This window comes from Pelmatolapia mariae, linkage group LG1 (genome assembly GCF_036321145.2).
Source record: "Pelmatolapia mariae isolate MD_Pm_ZW linkage group LG1, Pm_UMD_F_2, whole genome shotgun sequence".
NCBI lineage: Eukaryota > Metazoa > Chordata > Actinopteri > Cichliformes > Cichlidae > Pelmatolapia > Pelmatolapia mariae.
The window spans coordinates 35,056,118-35,069,563 of NC_086227.1; the positions used below are offsets into that span (position 1 = coordinate 35,056,118).

General features: G+C 39.4%; 1 protein-coding gene across 2 annotated transcripts; it reads left to right on the top strand.

The window, feature by feature from the left end:
• Window positions 1-1,037: 1,037 nt before the first annotated feature.
• On the top strand, window positions 1,038-11,432 carry LOC134631533 (COUP transcription factor 2-like). Of its 2 annotated transcripts, none has more exons than XM_063479961.1 (3): window positions 1,038-1,195; window positions 7,100-7,624; window positions 9,689-11,432. In XM_063479961.1, exons 1-3 carry the CDS (start codon window positions 1,135-1,137, stop codon window positions 9,961-9,963), a joined length of 861 nt encoding a protein of 286 aa, XP_063336031.1. In that variant the 5' UTR covers window positions 1,038-1,134; the 3' UTR covers window positions 9,964-11,432. The 2 variants fall into 2 exon arrangements, with proteins under 2 accessions (XP_063336031.1, XP_063336021.1); XM_063479951.1 differs by lacking the exon at window positions 1,038-1,195 and adding an exon at window positions 5,373-5,872.
• The last annotated feature ends 2,014 nt before the right edge of the window (window positions 11,433-13,446 follow it).

Consider the following 13,446-nt stretch of genomic DNA (forward strand, 5'->3'; position numbering starts at 1 on the left):
ATGCGGAATTTGATCACATTGCTAAAGAAGCATCTCAGGAATGTGTAGATCCAGGACTAGATCAAGCTCTAAAAATGAATCACTTCTAAGTTGAGCTGAACCTCACCTCTGGTAAAGTATTCCTCAAGATCAGTCCCAAACTTTTAAACAACCCTGTTAATAAACAAACGAAAGTAATCCTACATCCTAAGGTAACTAAAAGCACTGTTAACCACATGAGGTCATAGCAGCAGCCCTTTCAGACTGCCAGTGATTAACCCATGAACTGAATGTGATATGATTTGCTTAATTAGGCTAAAGAAATAGAGTAAAAATCTAAGATGCACAAATAATATTAATAATAATATTAATATACAATAGTACACATCACACTTAAGTATATTATCTTAAAGTAAAGTTTGAATGTTGTTTTCATCCTCTTCCATTCTACTTAATTAACCACTTAGTGCTTTCGCCCCACACCTTTAAAGTGTGCACAGCCCCCCCCCCCCCCCCCCCCCCCGGGAATTTATTTGGCCTTAACACCTGAAAAACAAAACACAACAATGTAAGAAACTCATCATGTTATTGCCCTCATTATCCATGACTTTAGAGACTGGACAATAAAAATATTTTGTAATGGCATAAACAAACCTGTCAAACTAATTATGCAATCCTTTTATACGACAGACCTCTATCAGCATCAACTGAAGGGTTACCAGCAAATATGCCTCAAATTTTGCGCTTAAATATTAAAATACTGTAAAATGTTACAATAATAATACAGTCATCTTTAGTTCTCTTATGCATAAAAAGGTCAGAAATGTGTGCAGTCCACATTAAAAGGTTTGACTAAAGCATATGTCTTGTTTAAAATGTTATCTTATTTCATCAGTTTCAAAACTGTTTACAGTTCAAAGCTGAGTTGCATGTAATTCTATCATTTACAAAGCAATGTGGGTTAATCTCATACGAGATAATGAGTGCTAGTCTGAGTGAGGTCAAAGGTTAAGTAGGATTTTGTACAATTCCTAATGAGGATCCCAACATTTCGCCAGGACGAATCTGTTCATGAGTGAGACGAGCGTTAGTGGTGCGTTATAACTGCACACTGACCTGAAGCACGATGTGTCTCTCAAGCGTGAAATCCACCTCATGAAGAATTCTGCAGTGGGCCTGAAGGAGTCAGAGGTCAGCTGTCTGGGGTTAAAAAAAGGTGAGAGATGGTTCAGCGGTCACAGGTGAAGCAAAGGCTGTGGCGTGTTAATCTAACTCACTAACTATTGCTGCTCTCTGACCAGGATGTGAACCGGCTAAAGAGCCTAAGAGGTACCAGCTTTGTTTCAGTGGCTGCCAAGGTTCACAGCAGGGTGACAATCTACAGGCTCTCTTTACTGTCCAGCATCTATTACCAGAGACATAAACACGAAAAGGTGGTAGTCACCAGTTACTGTAAAAATTACAATTGCTATAAATGATAATGTAAGATACTGATTTTAATATTAATTGTTGCTCCGGTTCAACAATCTATAGCAGAAACTTCTTTGTTGTTTAACTGGAAAATGCATGAAAATCAACTTTTGCTCAACTTTTAAATGTCTTGCTTTAATAAGTAAAACTTTGTTGTTAACACTTTTTTATTATAGTTTAATTTAATATGTAAAATTCAGTAAATGTCTAGTCTACATCTGCTTATTCACAGAAATTTGATTCCCACTGTATTCAAGTTAAAATCTCTAGAAATTTTACTCAAGATGAAGTTGTTCTGTGTGTTTTACAAGTGTCAGAAAAGTTGGATGTATTCTCAAAAATAAAATTTAAAGCAAACTGATTGTGACAGGTTTGCACTTTAGACACTTCCCACACAATTGCAGTCAGAGGAATCACAGGGATCATATTCTCTGTATTCCCCGGAGCTTACTGTGATTTTTTGGTGTTAATTGTTTTTTTAATAAGAGCACATTGAGCTTACTTTGCAAGATTGTAAGTAAGTTATCAGATATAAAATTCTAGGTTGTTGATAAGTTTGATAAATATAAGGTTGAAACTTATGTAACTGGATTAGGTTTCTTTTCAAAAATATCTGGTTAGGCACAAACTGTGATTAATTCTTCATTAGTATTTAAACAATCAAAATATCACAGGGATATAGGGACTACCCTTTCAAATAAAAGTGGATGCACATTTATTCCACATAATTAAATAACTGGTAGAAGCTAGTTGTAATAATTAATTTGCTTTCCGCTCACAAAATGGCAAATGTTTCTTTCTTTTCCAGAAATCATGCTGATGCTCATGTATATTTCACTTTTGAACTTAGGATTGGTTATATGCTGACCATAACCTTTTCTCCACATGCACAATCCCTTTGTTTTTATTTTATTCTGATTATTTTATAAATATTGATGTATTTTGCCTCACCCAACCACATCCAGACACTATACATTTCACTTTGCTGCGGGTACAGTTCAGATGTTGAGTTGTTATTTTGCAGGTAAATTGGACAATTTGATTTGCAATGGTTTGTTTCTACATCATGGCCTCCAGGTCAGGTCATGACATTTCTGAATCTGCACACTTACACACAGTCACTGCTAAAACACAAACAGAAGACATCCGCTGCAGGATCTGAAAGGCTACCGTGCACTTTTAGCTCACAACCATTAATCTCGTTACTGTAATGACTTTACACCACACCCATTCACTGCCAAAGCTGAGAATACTACCGGATATTCCTAGAAGACTATAATGTGTGCTTTTCTAAAAGCTCTCTTGGTCAAGTAATTCCTTGACAATACGCTTCATCATACTCACTGCTGAACGTAGTTTTCTCACGTCATATAAACTCATCAACCACCTTCAAACTATATTTCATTCAGATTTTAGCTTGACCAATGTTTGTCATGTTCAGAATTATAAGAGCAAATTTTCAGTAAAGTGACATCAAGCTTGCATTAGAAAAATTCTGCAGATTTCTGAGCAGGAAGCCAGAGCTGCCTCCCACTGCACTGCAAACAGTCATATCCTGGTGGTTTTGCCCACACAGCAGGTCTCTCCTGGCCAAACTCTCCCTCATTTTGTTTCCAATTAGCTCGCTTTCAGCTCCCCCACTGGTGATAAGTCATAAAGGGCACCAGATCACCAAAAACAGGAGGGATTTATCATCTGTAAACTCCTAAATCTGTGATTAATATTAACCGGACCCATCATGAGGCAGAGCGGGGGAGGGGAGAGGTCAGTGAAATAAACAGTGTGAAGGAATGCATCATCCACATCCAGTGTGGTAAACACTTTAGCCTTGACCTTCCACTGCTGATTGGTATTGGACATCAGCCGTGTGTTTTGTTAGCAGGCGGGGCAAGGCTTGTTTTGTGTGCGAGCAGTCGCTGGATGACTGCAGCTCTGGCCGTCTGGAAGAACGTGACAGCACACTCAGCCTCAGGACTCATGGAGCATGAGTCAACAGTGAAATGGCCATACAGACATTTTTACATGGCACTGACTTGCCATCAAAGACATCCATGGACATCAGACTGATTCCATTTGAGAAATCCACAACAAATGAAAAGGATGGTTGTGCTACACGTAAATACACCAAAATCAAACAATGCAACTGTATGGAGACACACAGCAACACTGTATGTAAAACCATAATCAAAGTCACCAAATCTACTCTGAAAAATGCAGTAGCTTTATGGATATCAAGTAGCATATACTCCAGTGCAGCTGCACTGAGTGAAATTCAATAGATCATGAACATGAGAGACAGAAAGGGCAGAGGCACAAGTGAAGGTGTCATCTCTTCAGCTAGACATGTAGCCACTGGTTTCATGAATATATTTAATTCCCATATATCTTTGTATTCTTGCTATTTGAGGAGGGATAACATCAGTTTATTTATTCGGTTTGTTTCATTTATATTTAGAATTGATTTTACAGCCTGTGCTAAAACACTATTTTTGTGTGTTTATACTGGGCATTTCACAACAATCTTTTTACAGTAGGATTTTAGATCTGCACTGGAAGTCAGGATGTTTAGTAAGTTTACTGATGAAAGCTAAAAGTCCAATATGTATCTCACCTATACATAAACTAACTTGTAAACTTTGTCTCTCAAGAAAGAAAGAAAAAAAAGAAAAGGTTTTAGTAATTTCTAAAAATGTCTTCTTATCTGATTAGTAATTTGGTGTGAGTGGATGATTACGTGATTACAAAGTCCACAAAGTGACTGCAGCTAAGACAGGGCAGAGGAGAGGTGCATTAAATGTATTATTTATAAAAGAAATGTATAAAATCTATCTCTTTTTGTGAGTGAAGTGGATCTAAAAAAGGGAATTTTTCTGCGTAATTTACTGACGACACTAGGTGGCATCAAATAACTGCATTTAGGATCTGAATGGGCCCCTTCAGGGTCTTTGCGGGCAGAAGCAGCCTCTTTATGTACCAGTATAACATGAGTACTCCTAATATACATTATGGGTGATATGATGCAAACTGTGGTTTGACAGATTCACGGCAAGTAAGTAGTCATAGTGCAAAAAACAAAATAAAACAAACAAAAAAACCGTTCGTGTACGCACACATGAGAGAGAGAGAGAGAGAGAGAGAGAGAGAGAGAGAGAGAGAGATTGGACAGAGGGGAAAAAAACAGAAAACATAACAGGGAGGATGTGAACTCTTACCCTCTTTAAAGTCAGCTGAACCCCCGCACTGCTGCTCCGAGACCAGCTTCTCCACGCGTTAACTCCGCCCCAAACCCGCGTCACCGATTCACAGCCGGTGACGTGCGGGCGCATCACTCTCCTCCTCCGTCCCGGAGCAAAGCATCATCAAAATCAACATCCATCACTCCCCCTCTTTGACTCTCTCTCTCTCTCTCTCTCTCCCTGTTGTCTTTTTAATGTAACTTCTGACTGATCGGGAGAGCAGGGAGCGTCTGGAAAGCCTGGTCGCGTGACTCCATCCCTAATGAAGGATCTGCTCGCACGGCATTCTGTTTAAAGCTGGACACACAGAACAGAGAGGATCAGATTGTATATTTTGGGGATAACGTTGCTTCCCTGTGTGGATGTTGGCTCCGTCTTTATTTTTCCCCCTCTGTGGATGCTATAGCGCACTATGACGGTTTGAATGAAGCTGTCTTTTTGGATTTTGTCCGCGCCCGCAGCTGCTTCTGGGTGACTGCTCACTCTTCACTTGTGAACTCGTTTTAATTTTCTGCCGTTATCCTATGAGCTCTCTTTTATTTATTTTATTTGAAATTGTATTTCGTTTCGTCAGACAATGCCGCAGTTTCCCTTGACTGTGTATTAGCTATTGATGCCGACAGTTAGTGTGAGTTAATTATCGCGTAAAAACGAAGTTGGGCGCAAAAAAGTTTTGGAGAAAGTCGAAATGGCGATGGTAGCGTGGAGAAACACCGAGGCGGTCGGGGACTCTCAGGGGACTCTTTCCTCCCCGGTGTCCCAGGTTGCACCTCTGTCTTTGCCCGGAGAGCTGACGGGACACATGAACCCGGCGCCTTCTCTGGAAATACCCCAAACAGCAGCTGCACCTCAGGGAGCACCGCCGCCCAATCCGTCCGGCAACACCGTCGCGACCACCACCAACAATAACAACAGCACCTCCTCTTCCTCCTCCTCCTCCTCCTTGTCCATGGACAAACAGCAGAGCCAGCAGATCGAGTGTATCGTGTGCGGGGATAAATCCAGTGGGAAGCACTACGGACAGTTCACATGCGAGGGATGTAAGAGCTTCTTTAAACGCAGCGTCAGGAGAAACCTGACCTACACCTGCAGGGCCAACAGGAACTGTCCCATAGACCAGCACCACCGCAACCAGTGCCAGTACTGTCGCCTCAAGAAATGCCTCAAAGTCGGCATGAGGAGAGAAGGTACGGGCTGGCATCAAACTGTTATTACTGGTACTATCACATCCATCACACTTTCACATGCAGCACTCTTTTATGTTTGAACGCATATCTGCCCCATACTCTAGTTGTGTGGATGCTACATATGTGTAGCCTAGCTTATGTTTACATATTTCTTTGTGGACCCAGGAGCCTTACCATCGCCACATGTTGCCTTTGTCCGGGGTTTGACACTAGGGATATTTTATTCATTTAATAATGTCTATATTTTTTTAAATACGGGGTGTATAATTATTTATTTTGTCTCGCGTACTATAGCTTTATATTGTGTAGACCTCAGTGTGTGATATTACACATATTACAGATGTTCCCGCTAGCATCCTGTAGCATGTTAGGTGCACTATTGTTGCTCCCCTTCCGCTTTATGTCCATCATCCCCGGTGAGTGTGAGTCTGCAGATGCTTTAAATGTCAGGTGTTCACATTCGGCAGTAGATATATTTAACTTTAGTTTCAGTGCCTTTTTTTCGTTTAAATTGTAGCAATAAAAATGTAAAATACATTTTTAAATGATGTGCGCGTGCGGACCATGTGTGTCTGCTCTTATTCATTATGCATGCTTTTCATATACAGCAATAGGCCCAGACCGCAGCCTACACTAGCCTACTAAGAGTCTGCTTTGTTGTCTAAATATGAAAGTTTATTAAAGTTTAGCCTATTAGAGGTTTCACAGCCAAAAAATAAATAATTAAGTTACAATAAGCCTACTCACTTGATGATATTAGAGAGCATTAACTGAAAACGGAATCCCGATAATTTGGGCTGTGAACTGGAGCAATTGTAAATTTGAAAAAAAAAAAATGCAACACTACGGAATTACCCAGAAACACGCTGGGAAAAAGAAAAGAGGGGGGGAAAAGGGAAAAAAAACCTCACACGCCATTATCTGCAGGTTGTGCTCCAGATCTCCCAACACCGAGCTGAATGTGACATTTCTTTCCAGGAGCTGTCCACAACACTTATCCATGTCCACTTCTGAAGAGCCAGCCAACCATAAGCTAGCTCACCACTGACATTAGAAAGGAATCCCAGCCTAATCTGACTAAAATAAGCGCGAGGTTTTAATTGACATATGCTGTCGTAAATGACGTCCCGTGCGTGCTGTCTAGTTTTAGGGTTATTTAAATGTCATCTGCGTTGTTTTAATCGCCTTCTAGCGTGATGTGACATTTCTGCTGTTTCTTTCTTACAGCTGTCCAGAGAGGCAGAATACCAACCCAGTCATATCACGGCCAGTTTGCTCTGACAAACGGGGATCCTCTGCAGTGCCACTCCTATCTGTCGGGGTACATCTCTCTGCTGCTGCGGGCCGAACCCTACCCGACCTCCAGGTTCGGCTCTCAGTGCCTGCAGAACAACAACATCCTGGGCATTGAGAACATCTGTGAGCTGGCGGCTCGGATGCTCTTCAGCGCCGTGGAGTGGGCCCGCAACATCCCTTTTTTCCCGGACCTGCAGGTGCCGGACCAGGTGGCCCTTCTTCGCCTCACCTGGAGCGAACTGTTCGTCCTGAACGCCGCCCAGTGCTCCATGCCCGTCCACGCCGCCCCGCTACTGGCGGCTGCTGGTCTCCACGCATCCCCAATGTCTGCTGACCGGGTGGTGGCCTTCATGGACCACATCCGGGTCTTCCAGGAGCAGGTGGAGAAGCTGAAGGTGCTGCACGTGGATTCGGCGGAGTACAGCTGCATCAAGGCCATCGTGCTGTTCACCACAGGTAAACTTTACCTTTTCACCCCCACACACGCTGTGGCTGACATTTTAGCGAAATCACGCAAGTTTAAAAACGAAGGAGAATTGTGCCGCCGCCACCACGAAGAAAACAACCGCTATCAAAATTAAAATTCTAATTTAATTAAATAAATTATTTTCCAATTGTAGAGAAAACAAAATTAATGCGAGCGGACGAGAACGTTACTTAAAAACCGCCTGAAAAACGTAGGAATGAATCTTTCCAGAAAAACGACAGAAAATCTTCTAAAAATAATTTTACAGATTTTTTTTATTGCTCGTGGCATAATAGTTTGCATAACACTCGGTAACTGTGCGTTGGGGGGTGGGGGAAGGGGGCTAAAAAGAAAAATCAATAATTTGTATTAAAACTCTGAAACACCTTAAAAGCAAAATCTATATAAAACAAAATTTTTGCAGATTTTAGTATGATCATAAGTCTGATGATCCTCTGATATCGTTATAAACGGTCATTAAAAAAAGGAATACAAATGATATATGTTGGGTTTGCTCTAGAAAAGTACTCCCTTTAAACCTGAGCCAGCTGCTTTACCTCTGATAGAATTCATAGTGAACTTAAATGACCTCATACAGTTGTCAGATCTTGAAGCAACAGTTTATCTGCATTTAAAAAAATACTGAAGAGGAAGTGTGAGTGAGTGAGTTTGATGGTCTTAAAACTGCATCAAATCCTTACAGCCCTTAAAATATGAAATATTTTGCCTGAATAGGTTATGCAAATGGAAACAGAGCTTTGAGTTAAACATTTGACAACATCTATATTCCACTGCTGCTTCACATAAAAGGTGCCTCAGCAGAGTGATTTATTTAAAAAAAAAAAAAAAAAAAGAGTATTTTTTTTTATTTCAAGTGAAAAAATTGAAACCACTTAAATTTAATTAACTTATTTTCAGGCTTAAAATTTAGAAGGTTTTTTTTATTCAAAAAAGAATTTTTTTATATTTAAATCTTGCCACTGTTTTAAAAACGATCATAGCTTGTAAATGTAACTGCATAATAAATTTGAAAAGATATTAAATATTATTTGAGAAGATATTAAATTTGAAAATATCTTCATAAAGAAGATTTTTTTTTTGCACTGTTCATAAAGCAAGGGGAACTATTAGTTGACTTTGCAATGCAAAATGTATGCCAGTTTCTTCACAGCCTTTTAGATGACAGAGTGATGTTTGGTTGTTGGATTGTGAGTGGGTTCAAAAGGACAAGTAGCAGCAGAGTAAAAAAATAAATAAAAGAAGGTTTCCTATTGGTCTATTTTAGTCCCCGTGAGCACATGTGAGCACGTGCCTTTTAAACTGGGACAGTCCTGCTTTAACCCCTGTTTCCAACCGGCCTGCAGTTTTACAGTACAGACAGAAGAGTCTGCTGTGTGTTGAAATGCAAATGATTCAGAGCAATCAATGCTCTTACCGTGCTTCCTTCCTTTTTTCTGGGCCCTGAGTTTTCTTTTTTTTTTTTTTTTGATTGGATGAGAGCAGTGGCACCATTGTTGATCCCAGATGGCATCAGATTGACAAACCTCAACTATTTGCCTATATGTTTTATTTTCAACCTGCCACTGCGCTCTTACAGTATCCAATTTTACATTTTTAAACCTCTACATTTACCCAACCATGTCTGACTAACTAGTTTATTGGGTGTTCTGTGTTTATGGTTGATGGTTCTGGTACCATCTTAGTGAGGTTCACTCAAATCTGTTTACAAAGTAATAAAATATTTAAATGCATCCACTAATATTCGGCATTCTGCTGCCCTGAGCTCTTCTTTAATGTCTTACCCAGGGATTTAAATAATACCAGTAAATAGTAATACCTACAGATTTTTGTCTTTTCTGGTGCTTTTTTGACTTTCGATCACTGTAACTTTTCATCGAACTCCACATTCAGACTGTACCATCGTGAGTTTTGGTGATTTTGTATTAACACTGAATAAACGTGAAACTGAAGTATTTTTCAGATGCCCAGTTGAACCACTGGTCCTGACCTCTTCTCTTCTGCCTATTTGTTTCTGTGTTACATTCTCTCTGTAGATGCTTGTGGTCTATCAGATGTGGCCCATGTGGAGGGTCTCCAGGAGAAATCGCAGTGTGCTTTAGAGGAGTATGTGAGGAGCCAGTATCCCAACCAGCCTAACAGGTTTGGGAAGCTGCTGCTTCGCTTGCCTTCCCTCCGCAGCGTCTCTTCTTCTGTCATAGAGCAGCTTTTCTTCGTCCGTCTGGTGGGGAAAACACCCATAGAAACTCTGATAAGGGACATGCTGCTTTCTGGTAGCAGCTTCAACTGGCCTTACATGCCTATTCAATAGAGAATAAAAGCTGCTGTGGTGCTACTAAGGTCAGGAAGGGTCCCACTTTTCAAATCAAGTCATTTCAAATAGTAAAATCTCTGTTGATTTAAACAAGAGAAAAAACTGTCAGTGGAATTAAATTCTCTAAAGTATCTTATGGGTAAAAATGTAATTTAATTTGCTTTTTTCATCATACCAGAGGTATTAGCTGCCTTATTTTCCATTATGCTCCTGCGCTTTTAGAGGGGTCCATAAAATACAGGAAATTTAACAACGACAAAATGATCTGACCGCACTGGCAGAAATTTTCACTTGTTTAAAGAGAACTAATGTCATTAAACGAAATGACTGGTTACGATGGACATCTTTTTGCAGTGTGGTGACCTCTCACAGTCTATGGTTTTTGGGATAACAAACAATATTTATTGGACCTGTGTGTATATTTATCGTGCTTGTAAATTATGTTTTGGATCCTTTTTGTTTTCTTTTTTTCCTTTTTTTTTATGTTTTACATATTTTTACCCCAGCTAGTGAGAAAACTGCAGGGATCGTCTTGTGTTGATCTGTTTTTTGTTGTTGTTGTTGTTGTTTTCATACCTTCCAGACATAGCACTTTGGACTAAAGGAACATTTCAGAAAGATTTAATATGATTGTTTGAAATCTGACTTTTTCTGACTTCAACCTTTTTGCTCGGTTGCATAGAGACAGAAAGGTGAGATTGATGCTTTGTTTTAGTTACTTTGTTTTCTTATTCTGGTTTTCTTATTGACATGCAAAGAATGAGAACAGCAAAAACATCTCAGAACTGCACTTCTCATGCTCAGTGTTCGGTTGCGCCAAGCGTTAGTCATTTCTTCGTTATACTTCTTGGCTAATACGATTATTTCTTTTTTTGCCATAATGTTCCAGTTAAACTCTTTAAAATCCTGTTTCAAAGCAATTTATCTCTCCCGGATTTTTGTCACACTTCAACTTTTCTGTTTTTTCTCATCTGAACTGAGAGGCTAATCATGGCGGTGAGCTGACTGTTGGATAGCTTAATCCAATATTTTTTATATTTAGAGGGGTTAAAGTCCAAATCATATTCCCCCATGACAGGTAAGAAGAACACGAATGACACTACGAGATTAAGGACAAATGCATTACCAAATACTTCTAATGAATTTATGTTTCCTGGACTTTTACACTGACTTCCTCAGAGATTTTTAAGAGCACTGGGTCTATAATAACTACAATCTCTTAATTTCCCAGGCCAAGAAACAAATTTATTTCAGTATAATTCATGCATTAATGAGCCCAGGCCACTTAATGGCACAACAGACCACTGCAGGGTATTGCTGAATTTAGAGTGTATGTGCATGTGTGTGTGTGTGGGTGTGTGTGTGTGAGTGTATTTGTGTTTACTTCTTTTTGACAACCACTCTGATGTACTGTGAAAGCATATTGGTTAACATATTGGTACCGTATTAAATTATAACTCAAGATTTATAAATAAAGTGTATTTGCTTTATTTCGTCATTTCAGCTCAACGGTGTTCATGTTTGTCACCTTCCAACAGGAATCAAGTGTGTTTACACAAGGGAGTGCATTCGTTTAAATTTTGATTTTTTTGTACTGCAATGGAGTAAGGAAACGTAAGCCAAGTGGAGTCTGTCTGGTGTTCTGGAGCCCATTTCTTACTATAATATTGTCACTAATTGGGCGTTTTAATCAAACTAATTGCTTCCACTGACAGTGACAGCTTTATGTGAATGTCAGGTTGTATTTACATTTGCCTTATTTAACAACCTGCAGGAAAACAGTTAACTTTTCTCCTGCACTTATCTTATATTGGGCTTGATCACTCAGTTTTAACATCTTTACAACTTAAGAAAACACCTAAAAGGAGGTTACAAAGAGTGCCACGTTACATCCTTTTCTTGTAGCTTGCAGCTTGTAGCCTGTAGCTGTGCTTTTTTTTTAATATAACTTATTAATAGTTTTAAATTAACTATTAAGACAAAACCTAGTATGATCTTGTAGTATGGCTGCATGTGTCAGTACATCCACACATGCAAAAGAAAACTGTATGATATAAACACATTTTCTTTTTAGAATACTACAATGAAAGTCTGTCTTCAAATAAGGTAAAGCTGCTTTTCCAACTTGTCACTAGCACCCGCTGACAGCTCTTTTTGCTATTAAATCTTCTATTAGTTAAAAAAAAAAGCTGGTTAAACTCTTCATAAGAGAATGAAAATGGAGTTAAAACCGTGACTGTGGTGCCAGATTGAGGAGGACAGAGAGGATTAAATCAGCTTCTTTGCTTCTAATGGACACAGAGCTAATGAGGGGGCCCTGCGTGCTCTGTCACTACAGTTTACCCTGAGGAGGCCGAAGCTGGGTGCCCATCGGCCCCTGGGTGTTCTGGGCCAAAGGGCCAACATAAAACAATGGAGCATTTTCCCACACACGTACAGCTCCAAAGAGACGATAATAACAAAAGAGTGTGCAGGCTTTATGTGGTGGTGGAAAAATAAGTTCAGCCTGAGATCAATACGCGACACTACTCAAATGGACTTTCCTTCGCGGCCACATTTTTGCCTTTTTTCTTGACCGGAGTAATAAATAAGGGGGGAAAACACCTCTCTGCTGTTTTCTGTGAGCACAGGAGCTGGATCAGTTATCGCGCAGCGTGGTTTGTACCTAGCCAATCAGCTTTCGAGGATGAAAGCGTGCAGCCAGTCGTATCGCTTGAGATCTTTTTTTTTAAATATTAATATTCATCGTCAAGTGAGAAGTAACTAGTGAACCATGATGCTCAAGCCCTCAGGAAGCATTACTGTCGGAGTGTTTATAGCTTTTTAAGAAATGCAGCGCAGATGCTTATAAATAGCTTACTGAACAAATGAAATAACACTGACCTACCTGTTGTCCGGGTTCCTGCGCGGTGCTGTGATTAATCTAGTTCACGAAGCTTTTGCGCAGTTCTTCTTGAATAGAAACCTCCTGAAATGCTTGAAAGTTCTGAAACTGAGTTTATAATGTTAAAAACATGTCTAACCAAATAGTTTCCAGAAAAATAAGATTTAAGAAGCGAAGAAAAATAAATTGCATAACATCTCATGTATTTCCCGTTTGTTGGAATAATCGATAATTTCACATACACGTACATACTGTTTTTTATATGGTACATTTAAACACGCGGTAACTCAATGTGCATAAAAGATAAAAAGATTAAAAAACTGTATTGTTGCAAGTTTTCCACCCACTCTGTGTTATTTAAAGAAAAGACCAAGACTGACTTTTTTCCTCTCACATTTTATTTTATTTTATTTTATTTTTTTTAGAACGTCTGGTGGACAAAACCGTTGATTTAATAAAAGTATAAAACACAACTCCTGAGAAATTCAGTTGAGTTGCTGGAACGTTGCGCCTTTATTTTCTAAATAAAGGCACTTTAAATTAATTATCAATTATCTCTCAAATCAACTATGAGTTCGAAGGGATTCTTATTTTAA